General features: G+C 47.9%; 1 protein-coding gene across 1 annotated transcript; it reads right to left on the bottom strand.

Annotated features, from left to right (window-relative positions):
- Positions 1–1,948: 1,948 nt before the first annotated feature.
- ACRBP (acrosin binding protein) lies at positions 1,949–20,058 on the bottom strand (the record flags this gene model as incomplete). The annotated part of the gene is made up of 10 exons (XM_079549478.1): positions 1,949–2,062; positions 2,625–2,711; positions 2,783–2,950; positions 3,057–3,236; positions 3,439–3,571; positions 11,486–11,873; positions 12,512–12,617; positions 13,045–13,139; positions 19,505–19,714; positions 20,034–20,058. The coding sequence occupies 10 exons, from the start codon at positions 20,056–20,058 to the stop codon at positions 1,949–1,951; spliced, it is 1,506 nt and encodes a 501-aa protein (XP_079405604.1).
- Between the last annotated feature and the right edge of the window lie 480 nt (positions 20,059–20,538).

The following is a 20,538-nucleotide window of genomic DNA, read 5'->3' as shown; positions in this document are numbered from 1 at the left end:
TGATGAAGGAGTCCAGAGACAGAGACTGGGTGGCACAGGACAAGGTTCATGGGAGAGGATCACCAGGGGATGAGAGGCAACATTTTCTTTCACAATCAGTCCTCAGCCCTTCTGGCATTTCCCCCAGGGTTTCTCACTCTTTGTCTCATTGTTGGTTTCCCCCAGCAGGTTTCCAGTAATCAGGCTGCTCTGATAACCTCTTATGGGATTGCTTTTTCTCTTTGTGGACAACTCTGAGAGGAGCCATGGGGTGTCCTCCAGCCAAGCTCTCATGAACCTTCACAATAATGAGGCATGGAGGAAGGTAAAGGCAGGAACAAAAGCTGGGAAGCAAGCCCACTTTCTAGAGCTTCCTCTTGGCTGGGCAGAGCTTTGTCCAGTCCCTTATTCAGAGTAGAAATTTGGGGAATCCATGAACTCACAGAGCAGGTTTGTGTCCTGCTCCTTTCCCTTTCTCTCCCTTCTCTTTTTCCTACCCCTTCCCCCCCCCCCCCCTCCCCTCCTCTCCCTTCTTCTCCCCTTTCCCCTTTTCCCATCCCTTTGACTAATCTTGCCCTGATGAGGCCATTCTGGCCTCATGAGAAGCCTGTTGGGGAAGTCATTGCTTAAAGCCCACAGGAACAGGTGCCCCACAGGTTGTCTCTGTTCCGTCTGGCAGCTGTCTTCTGCTCCACCATGCCCTTACACATGAAGGTGGAGTGCAAGTGCCATGGCATGTCCTGTGAGGTGTGCACATGCTGAAAGGTCATGCCCCCTTCTGCAAGTTGGACTACGTCCTGGAGGAGAAGTTTTGAGAGAATAATAGAGGTTCACTCCCAATGAGTGAGTTCCTGCAAGCTGTTGGTGTCCAAGAGCAATTGTTTCAAGTCTTACACAGATCATGACCTGGTTTATCTGTTGGCCAGCCCAGACTTCTGTGACTGGAAGTCCTGGTGTGGGGCCTTTGGCACTTCTGGCCACCTGTGCAACAGGACATCTGCAGCCATGGATGATGGCGATCTCCTGTGCTGCTGCAGGGGCTTCCGTGCAGCCCAGGCTGAGGTGGTGGAGCAGTGCCAGCACCTGGTGGAGGTGCACAACTGCTACTGGTGGGCCAGTGGGGCTAGATGAAGACAACAGTCCAGAGAGGACCACTGCATGGGGGGGAAGCAGGGAAAGGTGTAGGGAAAGCCTGCTCCCTGCTTGGCACTCTGTCTTCAGCCTCATTGGACTTTTTGTGGTTTAAATTTATTTTCAATACAGAGTTGGAGGACACAGGCCCCAGAAATCTTTAAACCTTAGAAGTAAAGCAGCTGTCAAAGAAAGCAAAGTGTTTACATTAACTCCTTCCTCACAAACTGTTTAAGACCTGCAGGACACCTGGCTTTGCCTCTGCTGGGGCTGGCAAGGTGAGATGCCATGCTGGAGGCCTCATCCTCAGAATATTATCACCCATGGCATGTGTGCTGCAGTGAGTGAGAGCCACCAGGGAGCCATGCAGGAGCAGGTGGAGAGCCACCTCCAACTAGAGAGGTTGCTGTGGATGTGACAAAGTGGCAGAAGCAGAGAGAAAGGAGCAAATTAGGTTTATAGGCTCTTTATAAAATACGATTCAGCCTTGGTAATGCTACTGATTAATGTCAATCTGCAGGGTCAGGAAGGCTAAGGGTTGCTGGGGACTTCATGCAGGTGGCTCTAAATCCATAAACTGGGGACAACACCTTTCCCAGGCTCCTTCATCTGGAGAAAACCTTTTCAAGAGGAGTTTCAGTGGGCAGCACAGTGAAATGCTGTTGGATGCAGCTCCTCTCCTGATGTGCTGCTGTCAAGGATGCAGAGTAGGTGCCCAAGTGATGAGATTTGGCCATGGACTTGCTGACTGATCAGCAAGGAGCCTGGAAAGAGCTGTTTGGGTTCTCTGCACTGCCACAATTCCATGCATCCCTTACACATTGCCCACCACTGCACCTCATCCTTCAGTGAGGCTGAGGAACCTCTGGTGCCAGCGCATTACTTCCTCTTTTCCCTCTTCCTCACTCAGAACGTGGTAGGTCTGGTTTGTGAAGCAGCCATGGCGAATCACCTGAAAGAAGAGCTTGGGTTTGTTTCATAGAGTTGGAACCACCACACTTCCTAAAATATGAGATAGTCCTCTGTTCAACTCTGGGGTTCTGGGCTTTGTTACCAGTAGGAAGTTGGTGTATGGGGGAGATTCTCCTTTGTGAGAGGAAATATAAGGACAACCTAATGGATGGAAAGTTTCCCATGGCTACCTATCTTGACACTCTGCAGTCATGTATCAATGCCTCTGCAAATCCCACTGCTGTTGGTACCCACCCCATACACACCCAATTCTGTCCTTTTGGAAGGAAAAGCACTGACAGGTGAAGTTCTGCAGGGACTCGGGTCTTCTGTGCAAGCATGGATCAGGCTGCCCAGTGAGGTTGTGGATACTCATCCCTGGAGATGTTCAAGGCCGGGCTTTGAGAAACCTGGTCTAGAAGGTGGTGTCCCTGCCTATAGTGAGGGGTTGGAACTAGATGATCTTAAAGGTCCCTTCCAATCTAAACCATTCTATGATTCTATGCCCAGCCATGGAGGAGAAGGCAAAGGCTAAGTAAGGGATGGCAGAGGCTGCTTCTTACCCTCTGGTTGTAGAGGCTGTGCTGCAAGCACTGGTGGCTTTTGAAGGCGCAATAAGTGGGGTGCTGAACTCCACCTGAGTCACAGATCTGTGGAGACGGGAATGAAAACCAGAGAAAAGAGAGGAGAAGGAGAGATGGAGCACCCTCCCAGCACCCACCTTGCCTGGGACATCCCCCGCTTGGAAGGTTGCATATTCTGCCTGCAGCCAGAGCATCACACGAGGGTCATCGCAGCCCCAGGTGGCTATCAGGCTGCACCAGTATTCTGGTCGCAGGCCTCCAGAAACCTGTGCGCCAAAATACTCCGAGGGCTCTGGGAAGCTGGTCTGCAAAGGGGTGGGATGAAAAGAGCCATGCGTTTCTCCCTCCTTCCCCACCACTTTGACCATCTCCTTCCTCGCAGGCCAGAAGGAGATGCAGCATGCTCGGTACCTTGTTGCCTGCAGCCCGGTGCTGGGTTGAGATCTGGGGGTTGATGTATGCGATGAAGCTGCCTGTCTTGCAGTGAACACGCCTCAGGTTGTAGATGTTCTGGCACTGCTCCATTTTCAGTGAGCAGAAAGCACAGGCAGGGCATAGGTCCATATGCTGCCTCCCAAGGCTGTCACACACCTAGGGAGGTGTGATGGTGCGGTCAGGGGGAGAGGCTGGGGAGCCCGGATCCCTAGTGTGGGTTTGCCTCACTGGCTCAACTGGGTTGGCTTTTCCCGGGGTGGCACCTGTAATGGCCTACAAGTGCCTACAAGCACTGCAGTCAGTACTACAGGGAGCCCTGCCCACAATGGGGGTCGAAGGTGGGCATCAGCATCTTTACCGAATCTCCGAACCCAAGGATCTTTTCTTCCAACTCCTTCCATGCCTGGGTGACAACTGAGGAGACACAGACTCCCTCCAGCACTGCATAGCACAGGATCATCACTGCTTCCTTCCTCTTCAGGGCAAGAAGACTGGCAGAGAAATGAATGAAGGAGGTCAGTTCTCTTCCCTTGTCATGAGCTAAGATAAGCCCTTAGGTAAAAACAGAAGGGGAGGAAAACAGGCCTGACACAAAATAGAAAAACCTTTCTGAGAAAGCCTTGGCCAACCTGCACAGTGAGTGTGCCAGCATGGTCTGCCTGTGCCTTTGCCTGTGCGACATGGAGGGGGGGCTTTCAGAGGGACTGGAGGAGGAGCACAGCTTCAGGGATTTTCCCAGTATCACCAAAGCAGCTGCTGTGTAGTTTTATCTTTACAATGGCACAGCAAGATCTTTGTTAGAGTCTGCTTAAGCCAATTATGGGGCAGTCCATTGTGGTCTGGAGAATACTATGTCTCTCTTCTGCTTAAGCCAATGTTTTTGATGGAAAGAGGAATTAATTGGTAATAATGGTGGTGAATTAACTGTTCATCCAAACTCATGCAGGAAGTCACAGATAGAAAACAGGATAGTAGGATAACAGCAGTAAGAATGTTTTACGTCTTAGGAACAGCAGAAATTGTAGGTTATTATACAAGAATCATGTGAATTATCAACAATGATGCAGAAGACATAAAAACACTCATTAAATATTTCTTTCCTGTGACCAGGGAAAAGTCCCAGTGATAAACAGATGAACAGGCAAGAGCAGCAACTGCTGATGTTAAAATGTTCTCGAAATTCATTCATGTGCTAATGTGTATGGAGGAGTTTCCCTGAGAGTGGCTGAGACCTCAGAGAAGAGATAGATGGGGGAACCAGAGGAAAGTAATTAAGGTGAGATTTCCTAACACCTGGAAAACATTCACAGAGAGTGGGAAGCTAAGGGAGCCAGGTGTAGCTGAGTGAGGGCACTGCTGAGTGAGCACTTGGTTAGACTGCACTTCTGCCTGCTCCTGAAATGAAGAGGCTTCAATGGTGACATGATTTCTCCATGTCTTGGAGGCTTGATAGCCCAAATTTCAGTTAGGAGTGGGGATGTAGGTCAGAAGTAATTATCCAGTGCCCCAACAGCTCATAGAGAGCAGCAGCAAGCGAGCATGTCAGGATCTCTGAAGTGGCTCTGAAGGCACTGCTCTCATTTAGATACTACAAGAGAACCTGGAAAATCTTGGTCACTAAAAATGTCTCCATGCTATTTTTTTTTTAAGATGTTATGGTCAAAATTGTTTTATCAGAGTGCTGCAGATGTTGCTTGAGCCTGCATCGAGACAAGAGAAGGTGTTCCTTCAACACATGGTGTTGTGCTGCACTCTGGACAAGCTGCAAATAGGATTCAGACGCACGAACAAATTATAGTGGTGCCAACCCACAGCACATCAACAACATCCACTGAAAAAATGAAGGCACTTCAAAACCTAGTAACTGATGTATTGCAAGACTGTGTATCTCTCATTCCAGTACAACACAGTACAACTGGCCTGGTTGGATGTTTGAGGAGTAAAGATCAGAGCAGAGAAGGAACAAAATGGTGGTCAGGTGAAATCTCTAGTGACTGGAAAAAAGGCAATGTCACACTTATTTTTAAGAAGGGTAAAAGGATGACCCAGGGAACTACCAACCTGTCAGCCTCATCTCTGTGTCAGAGAACATCATGTAGCAGATCCTTCTGGAAGCTATGCTAAGGCATGTGGAAGAGAGGGAGGTGATATAGGATAACCAGCATGGCTTCACAAAGGGCAGGTTCTACCTGACAAATCTTGTTTTTTATTACGGCATAACTGCACTGGTGGACAAGGAAACAGCCACTGATGTCATCTACCTGGACTTCAGTGAGGCCTTTGACATGGTCTTTCATAACATCCTTCTCTCCAAATTGGAAATTGATGGGTGGACTGTTTTATGGTAACTAATAAGAAATCTTACTCAGTAGCGGTCAATGGCTCAATGTTTGGATAGAGATTAGTGGCAGGTGGTATTTCTCAGGGGTCAGTACTGAGACCAATGCTCTTTAATACCTTCAGCAATGACATTGATCGTGGGATCAAGTGCACCCACTGCAAATTTGTAGATGATGCCAAGCTGTGCAATTGACAAGGCCAAAAGACAGAATGACATCCAGAGAGACCAAGACAGACTTAAGAAGTGGGCCCAGGTGAACCTCATGAGATTCAATAAATCCAAGTGCAAGGTCTTGCACCTGGGTTGCGGCAACCACTGCTATCACTACAAACTGGGGGATGTAATGATGAAGCACAGTCCTGTCAGAAAGGACTCGGGGTACTGGTGGATAGCAAGCTGGATATGAGTCAACCATGTGCCCTTGTAGCCCAGAAAGCCAACCATATCCTGGGCTGCATCAAAAGGAGCATGGCCAGCTGACTGAGGGAGGTGACCCAGCCCCTCTGCTCTGTGCTAAGACCTCACCTGGAGTACTGCATCCAGCTGTAGAGTTGTCAGCACAGGAGAGACATAGACCTTTTGGAGCATGTCCAGAGGAGGGCCACAAAAATGACCCAAGGGATGGAACAACTCTCCAACGAGTACAAGCTGAGAGAGCTGGGGCTGTTCAGTCTGGAGAAGAGATGGGTCTGGGGAGACCTGAGGATGGCCTTTCAAAAGGGGGCTATGAGAAAGAAGGGGGCAGGATCTTCAGAAGGGTCTGCTGTGATGGGACAAAGGGAAATGGTTTCAAACTAGAAGATGAAAGATTTAGATTGGATATAAGGAACATGTCTGTAAGATAAGAGTAATGAGATACTGGAACAGGTTGCCCAGAGCTGTGGTGGAAGCCCCATCCTTGGAGACATTCAAGGTCAGCTTCACAGGGCTCTGAACAACCTGATTTAGGTTGCAGATGCCTCTATTCATTGCAAGGAAGTTGGACTATATGACCTTTAATGAGCCTTTCCAACTCAAAAGATTCTATGATTCTATGAAAAGAATGCAAACTGAGGAGAGGAGTGACAGGTAGCAATTCTGACAAAGCTGGAAAGAATGAAAATGTGCCAGCACAAAGAGAAACAAAGTCCGTGTACTATGGAGAGCACAGTTCCAAAACCTGTAAGATCTTTTATGTCTACTCCTACATCCCACGAGTCCATATAATCTCTCTTTTTTCTTTCTTTTTTTTTTTTTTTATTTTTTTTTTTTATTCCTTTCTAAACACTCACAGGAAAGCTTTTGAAATTTAAGCAAAAAGTCCCTCTGGTCTGTGCTGATCCCAGATGAGGATCCTGCCTGTGGCTGTTTAATACAGTCTCTTCAGTATTTCACTGTGACTGAGCGCTGGGCTTCCCTGGGAGAGCAACCAGGGCCAGCCCCTGGGTGCACCTAGTGCTACTTCTCTGTAGAGAAGTGCTCTTTGAGTGAGAATTACTAAACATTTGGAGTTTATCTCTAGAGCAGTTGCTGCAGAGCAGCCCAAGAGAGCCAGATTTCAGTCTGCTGTGCTGATAAGTCTATGACAGCTGAAGACAGTCTCTGCCAGCACTCAGATCCTGGCTGCTCAGTTACAGCTGGATCTTAGGCTTTAAACACTGGCAAGCTACCTGAATCAGCTTGGTGGGATTCATACTCTTTGATTAATGAACCTGACATTATTCTCCAAAATTACCTGAAACAATTTACCTACACATATATCACTGTTGTTTCACTATTCGTTTGATATTCTAGTGGCATGTTTTGATTTTATTGCTTCTTTATCATACCAGCATGACCAAACCATTAAAGTGAGAAAGACATTTACAGTCATTAAAGACAATATGAATAGCTCCAGTGTTTCCATCACCAAGATAGAAAAAGGTCTTGCTTGCTGTATTTTAAAGAAAAAAAAACAACAAAAAAGGATAACAATAACATGAAGCTTAGAATGTGTTTGCTACTAAGTGGTTTCAACAGCCCTTTGCTTTTTCCCACACAGTACTAGTGCAGCAAGTGCTGCCCAAGCCATATGCAAAGAACTAGAGGCAGAAGGGTAATGAAAGAGAACTCAGCTCCCACCTTCTTTAAAAAGAGTGCTTCCATAAGCAGCTAATAAGCAGCAATAAAGCATCTGCTGAATGTTGATGACCTACTTGTCAGAACAGACTCAAAGTCAGGAGTGGGCAGAAGCCTGTGCTTCACGACAAACTTCATAGATTCATAGACTGTACTCAGTATGGCCTAACTACAGATACAGATCAGAACGCCTCACTCTCCTGAGCGCTACTCACTGACTTTGCCGGTGACCACATATGCAGAAGCACAAAACAAGGTGCTATAGCATCCTCTCACCCATAGAGGAAATAGAGTCATGCTGTCAGCCTGAGGCTAACAAGAAATTATGTTGCTCTTGCTTTCACATCTATTTTCAGCTCTATCTCTGTTTTACATCTCTGCTCTGAGGCTGGCTGGCCTTACGGTTGCAAGTTGGGTTGGTTTACCAGCCCTGTTTTACCAGCACTAGGTGCACCTGGGCCACTGCTGGTTTCCTTCCCAGAGACCACAGATCAGAGATGTTCCCTGCTGCTACTCATGGCAGTGCTGAGGCTCTTGGTCTGGTCACAGAGACCTTAGAGCAGTGGTGAAGACCCAGCCCAGCCTAACAGCACTGCTGCCCGATCCCTGTACTCATCAACACACTGCTGAGCATGGAGAAGGCTGCTGGCAAGTGTGCAGAATATTCAAGGATCAGGAAATGTTGAAGACCTGTCATGGGAATACAAGCTCAGCTTAGCGCCTGTGCACCATAACGTCATAACTGCTGTCCTGGAAAATGTTTAACAATACTTATAGGTGATGTCTCAAAGGGAAAGTGAAAAAAGACAACTGAGAAAATTCATCTAAGTCAGAAAGTTCATCTAAGTCACAGAATTCCTTTGTGACAAAAAGACAAAACTTTGGATAAAAGCCCATCTTGCTTTAGTGACTTGAGACATGGAGCAACACACCTCTGCCTACTTCACTTTTGGGGTATTGCTGAGGAGGGCTGGTTGACAACATCCACCTCTCCCTCAACATAATGAAAAGAATTTGGGCCATTACTGTGCAGCTGCTGAACATCTCCGATATCAGCATGTGGCAAACAGGAGAGAAGGAGCAAACAACGGATTCGCGACTTCTGACTTTCGGGGATTGCTGCAGGAAACCAAAACCACTAAGGGAAAGATAATGTTAACAGATTCAGAAAGAAAAATATATATATTTTTTTCTTTTAAAGCATATCTCAAGTAAGACATGGCATGGTTATAATGTGTTGAAGCCAAAAAGGATTTGTTGACGTGTCATGTAACCCACAACAGTAAATATCTTACAGTCCATTCATAACAGGAGATGTTTAACAGTACATGCTAGGAATAAATCTTTTTGAGTCAGTGAGTCTGAGAAATCTCTCTCAAATTCTTAGCATGAGGACTGAGGGGATTTCCAGCCAACTGACATCACCTCAGAGTGCCAGAGATGTCTCAGCAGCCTGTGTGTGCCCCAAGACCAACACAGAATCACAGAACTGTAGGGGTTGGAAGGGACCTCCTGAGATCATCGAGTCCAACCCCCCTGCCAAAGCAGGTTCCCTACACCAGGTAGCACAGGTAGGCATCCAGGCAGGTCTTGAACATCTCCAGAGAAGGAGACTCCACCACCTCCCTGGGCAACAGTGTAAGTCAACTGACAAGCGCTGGACACAGGAGTCACTGGGAATGTGGGGCATTACTCTGTCTTGGTCCATGCACCAGGAATCTGGCTGTGTCAACAAGACTTGGGATGCTGAATGGGATGCAGGGGTCATACAGACAAACACTGTAGCAGCAGGAAGTTCTGGAAAAGGGGCAAGGCAGTTCTTGTGTTGACATCCTCCAATGTGTTGCACTGTGTTGTTGAGTGGTATGTACAGACCTGGTGCGTGTTGTTGTCCAAAAGGGATGATGAAATTTGCCACAGAAATGAGAGTTGCAAGGCTTTATCATGTGAGCTACAGAGCTCTGCTTAGATTATTCCAGGATTGAAGAAGGGCATATAGGGAACTGTGTGGAGAAGAAATATATGGAGGTAAGAAGCTCTTTAATTTTGAGGCAGAAAGCAAAATAAGAATAAAAAAAATGAAAATAGATACAATAAACTGCATCTTTTTTTCTCCATAATGAATCACTGATAGCAGAAACAGTACGTAAGTGTGCTTTGAGTTCTCAAACTTGTTATTTTGCTGTCATTGCCATCTCTCCCTCAAGGTCACCACCAGCCTCACTGAGTAGCACAGAGCAGCTGCCACAGGGAGGGCCAAGTGAGGAGGGATGGGAGTCCCACTGGACATGAGCCTGCAGGGCAGACGTGCATCCTGGGCCCAACATCCAGGTCACAGCTACACACACCTGGTGTTAAACCCAGTGCTGAGCAGGACCCTGTGTGCCAATAAGTCATACCCATCACTGCAGGAATGGAAATGCCTCAAAGCACGGTGCCCCTGTTTTAGGTCATGCTTTGAAGTCCCTTGGAGAAGAGGCAGGATGTGGCAAGCAGTAAAGCTGACAGGCGCAGCCTAGCTCCCCTTTTTATCTCGCTTGAGTTTAAGCTTTGCTTAGCATGATTGATGGCACTCGGCTGTCAGGTTGCAGACACAGCCAGCATTAGTGTCTTTGAGGAACCCTGCAACAGAATAACGAGTGTCATCTGCAATCACAGCAGTCCCTCTGTAATCCCAATATAACTGAATCAGAGCAAGGCTCAATTTTGAGGCAGGGAAAACAAACATATCTTCAGTGAAGCATAATTTTACCTTAGACTACATATACCAGGAAATATTTGCTGGGCAGTAAAAGCCTCCTGCAGTGTTAGGAAAGAGGATGACACAAGTTACAACCTTGTAAGAGAACAGTTATGGTTTTAAGAATTTGATGCAATTACATGGAGAAGTGGGATCTCAGGCTTAACTCTAGCAGCACATGGTGTTTTCAGAAGACACCACATGTGCAGTCATGCACAAAGCGATGCACTTACTTTCCTGTAAGTCACTGCCCCGAGACAGAGAGAAGCTGAAATGACATATCTATGAAAATCATATCCTCCGTACCAAAGTATGGACGGACCAAAAACAGATGTGAGGGTAAGAAAATGATGCTTTGCAGACCTTTTCTGTTTGGGCTCAGCAACTCCACCTGCCTGAACAGTGATGTGGATGGATCCTCTCAGGTCATCGCTAGATCACAGGAACAGAGAAGGATGCAAGAAATGTCTGCAACAAGCTGGACTGTCACAGGTCCGGAGTAGGCCTGGTGTGGGAGCAGCTTTGCTCTTGCAAAGTGATAAAATGCAGATGCTCTCAAAGCCAGAACTACAAACAACCCAGGGAGAGCAGTGCTCAAATCCAGAGCATGAAGACATGCATGTGCTTGAAAAGCAATACAGGTCCTGACAAGGTAGGAGCAAGGCTCTGTGCTCCCTGGTCCTGGGTTGAGTGAAAACAGAGCAACCCTCAGAAATCTTCTCAAGCCAGGCTGTATGAAGAAATACCTGCTTGATACTGTGTGCAGGGCAGCATAGAGATACAGTGGTGTCTTCCAGAAACCCAAGGCACTGTGAGTGTAAGGAAGCACCTCCTGCAGGTTGCCTGGTTTGTCAGTAGCTGGAAGCTGGGAGGAGAGTGAGCGCAGTGTGGGGAGGTGAAGAAGGCAAAGCCCTTCCTGCATACAGCTCAGGCTCAGCCAAAATGCAATTTTTCATGACTCATGTCACCAGGACAGCAACAGAACACAGAACAGTAACGGAACACCTATTAGCAATGCTCACTCTGTGCTCAAGCAAGGGCAGGGAGGTGTTCAAGGGACTGCTCATGCAGGGACACCTGCTCTGGATGGGGCTTGCTTCTCAGAGCTCACCCCCATGCTCAGGACAGGGCCACTGGCCATGCTGCTACTAACACATGAGGAACAATCTGTGTGCATGGTACGTGGCAATCACCACTGCACCAAGTGTGGAGCTGAGTCTGCCTCACCTGCCAGGGGGGGCCATGTCTTGCATCCTCTCCTTTGCACCGGTGGTCACACTCCCCAGATCTGAAGTGACGGCAGGGACTTCTGTGCCTGCCGCGGTCTCCAGGGAGAGGGCTGCACTGATAAGCTGCCAGACGCCACGCTGCAGGCGGTGCTCCCAAGTGCTCTCTGCCCAGGCATGGGATTGCGAGGGGGCAGGGGTGGGTGGGACTGGCAGGGCAGATGGTGCTACAGGTGGGCCCTTGTCCTGCAGGGATCTGGGCACCACTGGCATGGCTGGTGGGATCTTCCGCACCAGTGGTTTCTGACTTGAAAGCGCATAGGAGTACTTCAGAAGCATGTCCACGTTGGAGTGCAGATGGAGGTCAGCAGGAGAAAGAGGCGGCTTCTCTGGTACTGGGGAGAGAGCAGAACAGGAGGACTGGGAGCCACTCCAGCAGTTATTCTCCAGGAGCATGGAGGGCACCCTTCTGAGCGCAGCCATATAGCTGCCTCCCCCTCTTAGCAGAGCCATGACCATTCTGCACAGGTGCTTCCTGATGGACTGGGACTATTTTTGCCAGTCTCACAATCCTTCACAAAATTACAGCATGGCTGAGGCTGGCAGGGCCCTCTGGATCATCTGGCTCAAGCCCTGCTCCAGCAGGGACACCCGCAGCAGGTGCCCAGGCCCACCTTCAGGTGCCTTCTGGAGATCTCCAAGGAGGAGACCCCACAGCCTCTCTGGGCAACCTGTGCCAGTGCTCCATCATCTGCACAGCACAGAAGTGCTTCCTGGCATTCAGAGGGAACATTCTGTGCTCCAGTTTGTGCTCACTGCCTCTTGCTCCTCAATCACAAGACCATTCTGTAGGCCAGGAAGAGGGAATTTCCTAGGCAGTGTGCTGACATGACAGCACCTGCATGTCTACCAGTCCCACAGCACAGCATAGACCCAAACCTCACATCCAGTGTTTCTGGAGGGAAGAGCAGCTATGGACAATCATCAGGCAATCACAGGCACTCAGAGCCATTCAGTGCATCCATACCTGCTTCTGTAGGAGAGCTTTCATCTTTTGCCCAAAAGTCCACATCATAAGGTTGCTGCTCTGGATGAAGAAGGCCTTTTGGAAAAAAACTCGGACATGGGATTCGCTGAGTGGAAAAGACAGAAATAAGAATCCTTTTCCTTTCCTTCCCTTCCCTTCCCTTCCCTTCCCTTCCCTTCCCTTCCCTTCCCTTCCCTTCCCTTCCCTTCCCTTCCCTTCCCTTCCCTTCCCTTCCCTTCCCTTCCCTTCCCTTCCCTTCCCTTCCCTTCCCTTCCCTTCCCTTCCCTTCCCTTCCCTTCCCTTCCCTTCCCTTCCCTTCCCTTCCCATCTACTCTCCCTGCATTCCTTTGTTTTGTCCCTTGCTTGCATGCATCTGCTCACAGCACTAATTAAAACAATGTGCAATTTCGGAGGCATGTGCGAGATTCTGTACAACAACAGTATCTGTGGTCTGTTTTCTGTATTCTTCTGTTCTGGCCCCTTCCTTCTCCCAGGTGACACTTCTCTCTCATGGCCCAAGTCCCACTGCTCACCTTGACATAGAATTTGCGCTTGGAGCAGCGATACTGGGCAAACTGGCAGAAGGTCTGAAACCATGGTGCCTCAGGGAAGGCAGAGCAGACAGGTCCTAGGGATGGGTGAGAGAGAAGGGAGGTGGGGGCAGGCCTCAGGATCAGCCAGAGCATGACTGGGACCAGCATCTCTCAGAGAGAGGCTTATTTTCAGAGCATGCTTGTGATGAACGGAGAGTTAAAGCTGCCCCCAGGTGGAGATTGCAGTTTGGTACTGCTAAAACTCCTGACATTTGATGCCACATGTTTCGCTATGCATTCCCCAGCGGTTCAGTTCACCCATCTGCCCTTATCTACACAGCATCTTCCTTTCTACAGAAATCCAAACCTCCTGTTTGCAGGACACAATAAGGATTCTTATTATTCACTAAATCACGGAATGGTTTAGGTTAAAGAGGACATCTGAATGTCACCCAGTCCAAAGCCCTGCTCAAGCAAGGCCACTTAGAGCACTGTCCCTGAAAGGTGAAAGCATAAAAGGCAAGTAGCAGTGGTAGGTTAAGAGATGACCAGACCAGATCTGGGATCACCAGGGAAGACAACCTCTACAAAACAAAATACATAGGTCACTCTGAAAGTAGTGCTTCCTATTTATTTGCATGGAAACTATAACTGATACAAAGAGCACAGTAACACCATTTGATAGAGCAAATTCTCTTCTACAAAACACTATTTTTCAACATAGTCACCACCATTAGCTAAGCATTTTCACCAGCAGTGAACAAGAGCCTGCATGCTGTGCTTGAAAATATCTGCACCAGTGGAGATGACCCGGTGTTCCACAGCTGCTACAACAACATTGTTGCTAGGAAAATGTTGCTTATGCAGATCATCTTTCAGTGGCTCAAACAAATGGCAGTTAGAAGGCATCAATTTTGAACTATATGGTGAGTGTGGTAGGACAGTACAGCCAAGACTGGCGATGTATTCCATGGTCTTTCAACTGGCATGGGGCCTGGCATTACTGTGTTGTAAGAGAAAGGTTGTCTTCTTTTCTGTCCTGACTTTGGAAGTTCAAGCCCTCAGCTTAGTAAGCATTGTGATGTAGTGGTTGGAGTTGATGTTTTGTCTGAGTTCCAGAAAATGCAGAAGGTTCCCCCCTTTCCTATCTTAAAAGACAATGCACACTACTTCACCCACTGAGGGATATGTCTGAAACTTTTTCTTCGATGGAGAATTCACTATGGATTGCTGTTTTGATTCCAGCTCATAGAGATGACACCCCATCTTGTCACCATTAATGATATGATCCAAGAAACTGTAATCTTCAGTCACGTATTGGTTCAACAGATCCCAAAAAACTTGCATGCAGTGTTCTTTCTGTTCCTATATGAGCATCTGTGGATCCGCTTGGCAAAAACTTTGTGATATTCCAACGTTGCCACCATCATTTCCAATGCATCACAGACGATATTCAGCTTCATACACAGTTCCCTAGTTGTGATCCACTGATTCACACGGACGAACTGATTGAGATGCTCTTCATTTCATGATGTGAATGAATGTCTGGAATGTGGCTTGTCTTTCACATCACTGTCACCTCTGCTGAAATGCACCACCCACTGCCTCACTGTGCTCACATCCACTGTTTGGTCTCCATAAACATTCAGCAAGCATTGGTGAATGCTAATGGGTGCAATTTTTTCCCACATAGAGGAATTCAGTGACATACCTTTGCTTCATCTTCACGCCCATGTCAGACTCCATTTTGTCACACTGCCCCTCTGCTGCCCTCTGTAGCATGGCAACAAAATGTAATAGAATATTGGCAGGGAGGTTTAGTCTCTACTGCCATACCAGCAACGTCCATCCACCTTTGACATTGATGGTCAAAATAAATAATAAAATAGGAAGCATTACTTTCAGAGCAGCCCTTGTCAGTTTGTAGTGATTCTAGCTGTACCAGGGTTAGTGGAAAGTCCAACATGCTGTGGGCAAAGTCTGTGCCTGTGCACACCTGTACAACAGCCTTTTGAGGGCACTGCTGACCTTACTGGCTCAAATCTGAAGCCCAAAACCCTGGGAAATTTTGGGAAGGAGGTGATTTTGTGCTCCATCTGCTCTGCACATGCATGAGCAGAGCAATTCCATGACTGCCTGTGTCTGCAGGAGAGCTTAGAGCTCGACGTGCTCACCATTTTGGTCTGTGTCCTGCCTTCAGACAAGCTCCAAAGCTCCTCCAGCCATCCTGCCCACTCCTGCAGCATTCTGTGAGCCCGCAGAGAGTGGAGAAGCTACTCAGGAGCCTCCTGGCTCCTCTGGAACCCAGAAGAACTCTTTGTGGTCCCAGCAAAATGCAACACCCTCAATCCAGCTACGTGTAAGCAGGTAGGGAAAATTTTAGAGAGAAAAGTGTCTTTGGGAACCCTCAGAAAACAACACAGTGACTGCAGGACTGGTCCCTGCAGGCCTGCCAGGGGGGTTCAAGCACTGATGGAGGTGGTAGAGATGGGTTTTTTCGGCATGCGTTGCGCAGAAACCGGAGCATCCCATTCTGCCATGTTATTAGCTTAGAGTTGGCTGTTAATTTTGAGAAAAGCAACAGATCCAAAGATGAAGATGATCAGAAATCAGGGAGGACAGACCTGTCGCATCATACAGAGGCAGATACAGGCAAAATGCTGAATAAGTCAGCAGTCTTCAAAGGAAGTGAGAAAGGTTTAAGGTTCTACATGTAAAAAACATGCAGAAAACACCGCAGGTATTACTTGCACCTGAGGCTGATTACTTGAGAAGTTGCTCTCTGCCATGCAGTAAGCAGGAGGCCATAGACCTGTCTAAATGGTACCTCTTCTCTTGCGCTTAGCATAAAGATTCACCAGCAAAAATATAATTTCAGCTGTTCATCAGGAACCAACTTGACTGAAATGAACCTGACATCTCCCTGCCCTTTGTCTTTTCTCTGAATCCTCTGACATTCTTGCCAGGAGGAGACCTTCCAGCACAGTTAATTTAATGCATAAAATCTTTTACTTTGTTCCTGTGCTCATCCTGCCCATTTGCTTGCTGCAAACAGCTACAGCTTCTGCTGGATCTCAGGAGGCTTGGGCTTTGTGGCCAACTCCATGTGCAGGAGCTCCAAGTCCTGAAGGGTTTCCAAGTAACAAGCAATTATTTTACAATTACATCTTCACTGAAAGATGGAGCCAGCCAAGTTACTTTTACACCTGTGTTAGGAAAACTTCCTCTTGACACAGTTCATCCATGTAACAGAACACTAGGAGGTTACATGTACATTTCACAGAATCATAGAATCATAGAATCATAGAATCATAGAATCATAGAATCATAGAATCATAGAATCATAGAATCATAGAATGGCCTGGGTTGAAAAGGACCATAGTGATCATCTAGTTTCAATTCCCCTGCTATGTGCAGGGTCACCAACTATCAGACCACACTGCTCAGAGCCACAATGGCTTAGGCTAGAAGGGATCTAAAAGTTCCACATCTGCCACAGGGAAGGGCTGCCACCCTGGGCCCTGCTGCCCTGTGCCCCATCCAACCTGGCCTTGAACATCTCAAAGGATGAGGCATCCACAGCTTCGCTGGGCAGCCTGTGTCAGTGCCTCACCTCCCCGAGTGAATCATTTTTCCTAATATCCAACCTAGATTTCCCCTCTTTTAGTTTAAAGCCATTCCCTCTTGTCCTATCACTATCTGTCCATGTAAAAAGCTGGTCTTCCTCCTGCTTATAAGGCCCCTTTAAGTACTGGAAGACCACAGTGTGGTCTCCCTAGAGTCTTCTCTTCTCCAGTCTGAACAAGTGCAGCTCCCTCAGCCTTTCTTCATAGGAGGGGGTTCTCCATCCCTCTGATCACCTCCATGGCCCTGAACTTCCCTTCTTTAAAGCACGACATAACTGCTTTCCTGAGCACCACATGTGAAGAAGCACAGTCAACACTCACGAGTGCCAGGACTGCCCAAGTCCTTGTAGGCAGTGGCTAAGCTGCCCGTGTGGCTTCAGCAGTGGGTCCCTGCTACAAGGGAAATGCAGGAGGCTTCAGATCGAGATAGATGGGGATCAAAGATGTTGGTCAACAGACACCAACCCCCTCTGCTGTCAGGGTTTGGGTACCGGGAAGTGAGAGACCCAAAGCAGAGCAGCAGTGGGAATGTCTCCAACCACTAGGATGGTGGCTTGGTGGTCCACAGTGCTGGACTGCACCTAGCTCCTCAGTGTCAGGTGCTAGCAAGTGAGGCAGGAAGCCCAGCACCTCTCCTTTGGTCTGTTGGTGCAGGATGGGAACCATTCCCCTGGCACAGCTGCAGAAACAAGCAAGAAATAGTTGCCCTCAAGCTGCAGTCCAAATAAGCAGAGACATTTGGATAATCATTCATTTCATTGACGTTCATAGCTAAATATAAAGACATATTTTTTTATGAGAAAATCGCTCCTATTTTTTTTTTCTCAGAAGAAAAATAAAACAGAAGTAGTCCCAAGTTTTTCAGCTGCAGAGATATAATTATGCCACTTAAATTCTCTGATGCAGGGGTGCAGAGAAAGTATGATTGCAGAGATTTAAAGGGTGCTGTTGCTATGGCACTTTCTGAACTGGGATGTTTCTTGGCTACAGAAATGTTAAACACTTTAAAAAGCAGCTTATCAGCTCAAGGTTTCTTAAAGGCCTACGATAGCCTTCTGCATTAAACCCTAAATCTAGCTGGAAAGAGCTGTTCATTTCAGCAAGGGTAATCTGGGAGGAATACAGAGACACTGCAGAAGCATCCAAGGATGAAGTTAGGAAAGCTAAAGCCTAGATGTAACTGAAGCAGGCCAGAGATGTCAAGGACAATGAGAAGAGGTTCTTTAAGTTATTAGGTAACAAAAAAAGACCAGGATAATGTGGGCCCATTCTTTAAGGAGGCAGGGACCAAATTATTCAGGACATGAAAAGATTTGATGTACTGGATGCCTTTTTTGCTCCAGTCTTTACTACCAAGAAAAAGGGAAAACTGAGGCTGTATTCTTGGTGGAAGACAATCAGATCAGGGAATACTAAAGTGAACTGGATCCATGGATCTCAATGGGATGAACCCTCAAGATGGCAAATGTTATTGTGAGTGTACTTTTGGTAATTCTTGAACAATCATGAAGACTGGAGAAGTGCCCAAAGACTAGAGGAAAAGCAAATGACCCTGCCAATCTCAGGAACAGTGCGAGCCTTGGGAAACAGAGGCTAGGCAAGCTCAAATAGGTCCCTGGAAAAGTGCTGGAGCTGCAATAATGAAAACCATTTCCAGACAAGTGAACAACCAGAAAATCATCAAGAGCTAGATCAACAAGATAAGGTTCTATAATAAATATGAAATAATATGAAATAACTGCCCTGGTAGATGAGAGGAGAATAGTGGATATTGTCTACCTGGATTTCAGTTAGGCTTTTGAGGCTGTCCCATATAAGATCCTCAAATAATTCTAGAGAATTATTTGATGTGTGGACTGAATTGGCAGACAGTGAAGTGGGTTGAAAACTGACTGACTGGCTGAGTCCAGAGGGCAGTCATTGGCAGTGAAAAGCCTAGTGGGAGGCCAGTAACTAGTGGTGTACTACAGAGGTCAATATTTCATCCGGTCCTATTCAACACCTTCATTAATGTTCTAAATGACAGTTTGTGGAGTCCAACAATGGGCCACAAAGATGATTAAGAGACTGGAGTGCCTCTCTTACTAGGAAAGGTTGAGAGAACTGAGACTGTTCTGCCTGGAGAAGAGAAAGCATAGGTGGATCTCATTAGTGTCTATAAATACCTAATGGGAGGGTGCAGAGGACAGAGCCACGCTCTTTTCATTGGTGCCCAGTGCCAGGACGAGAGACAATGGGCACATTCTGGAGCACAGGAGTTCCAGCAGGCAGCCCTTCTTTACTGTGGATGGCAGAGCAGATCTTTCAGACATTCAGAAGCTGCCTGAATATGGTCCTGGGCACCCTTGCTGTGAGTATCCCTGCTAGAAGAGGGGTTGGACCACGTGAACTCAGAGGACTCTGCCATCTCAACCTTTCTGCGATTCTGTGAAGAGGAGAGGTGATATAATAACAGCCCACAATGACTTGGAGGAGAGCTAAAGAACAGGAAAGAAAGCCTCTTCTTGGTGGTGCCAAATGAAATAAGAAAGAAAAATCTGGAAATTCCTGCCTGAGAGGTTCACATTGGCCACTTTTTTTGCAAGAAAAGTGGCACAGCACTTGAAGCTCCCAGACAGGCAATCAGAACAACTTTGGAGGCTTCTGTAACTTGTCTGCCCAAAGCCAGGGTGATCTAGTGCTGAAATTGTATTGATCTGAGTTTGACTTTGGACTACAGACCCCAGAAAGGCCCATCCCATCGCCATTCCCACTGTCTGTAGGCATTTTGACAGGTACTGCTTCTGGAGGTGCAGTGATCCCAGCAGCACCCTGAGGTATTCACAGTGTCCTACCTTCAGGGACATGGCCATGGTTCTCCCGCTGATCCAGCCGCAGGACTGCAGGGCTGAGGCAGCCAAAGGTCTGACGTAGGTGGCAGGATGCATGGGCCTTCCAGATTGGCCACAGGCTGGAGAAGAAGAGCTGGTACTCATCATTGGACAGAGGGCTGCCCACGGGAGGCACTGGTGGCGCAGCAGAGGATGCCAGCAACATCAGCAGTCCTGGGGAGACAGCAGAATGTACTTTCTGTCTTTTGCCTTTGGCTGGGGTCTCCCTTCTCTCCTTCATCCCCTGTGCCACTTTCCACTCTACATCCTTTCTTAGAACCTCCAGATCCCCCCCTGGTTGAGCATGATTGAGGGCTGGAACAGAGAGCAGGCCCAACATGATGGTCCTGTGAGAGGCACGGGGCTGGAGGAGATGTGGGGTGAGGGCACAGTAGCAGGGAATTCTAACACCCACCCCCCAGCCTAAGCACAGTGCCCCAAGGCCCTGCTGTGGCCCCTGGGAGGATGGGCAGCAGCCTTGTTAGTCACTCACTCAAAAGGGAGGGCAACCTCAACATTTCTACCCCTTGCCCCAGCACTCCCGTCCTGCTGGGCCTTCTGCTTGGTGGCCATGGCAGCAGCGGAATGAGAAGGGGATGGCATCACAGCTGGAGCCTGGAGCCCCGCTGGTACCAGTAAGGTGGGAAAGGCTGGTGGGAGCTCACAGGGACATGAGGTGCGAAGGGCTGATGAGGGGACATGTGGACATAAGTCCCACTGGTACTAGTGAAGTGGGAAGGGCTGGTGGGCACTGGAGTGACCAGTGTAGGAGACCCGAGGCGCGAGCTCATGATGTGAAAGAGCTCTAGCATGATCATACCACAAGGGATGAAGGAGCTGATGCAGAGAGCAGATAGATGGGGACTAGGGGACAAGGCAATACCAAGGAGCAGGAGTCACGTGTGTCCCTTATAACTTTAAAGTATTTTGTGCTCTTCTGCAGAAGAAAGGATATAAAACTGATTCCTTTTCTACCTGCAGAGACCGAAGCCCACCTC

Source organism: Tetrao urogallus, assembly GCF_951394365.1.
Source record: "Tetrao urogallus genome assembly, chromosome: 1".
Classification (NCBI taxonomy): Eukaryota; Metazoa; Chordata; class Aves; order Galliformes; family Phasianidae; genus Tetrao; species Tetrao urogallus.
This window is presented reverse-complemented; position numbering and strand designations above follow the sequence as displayed.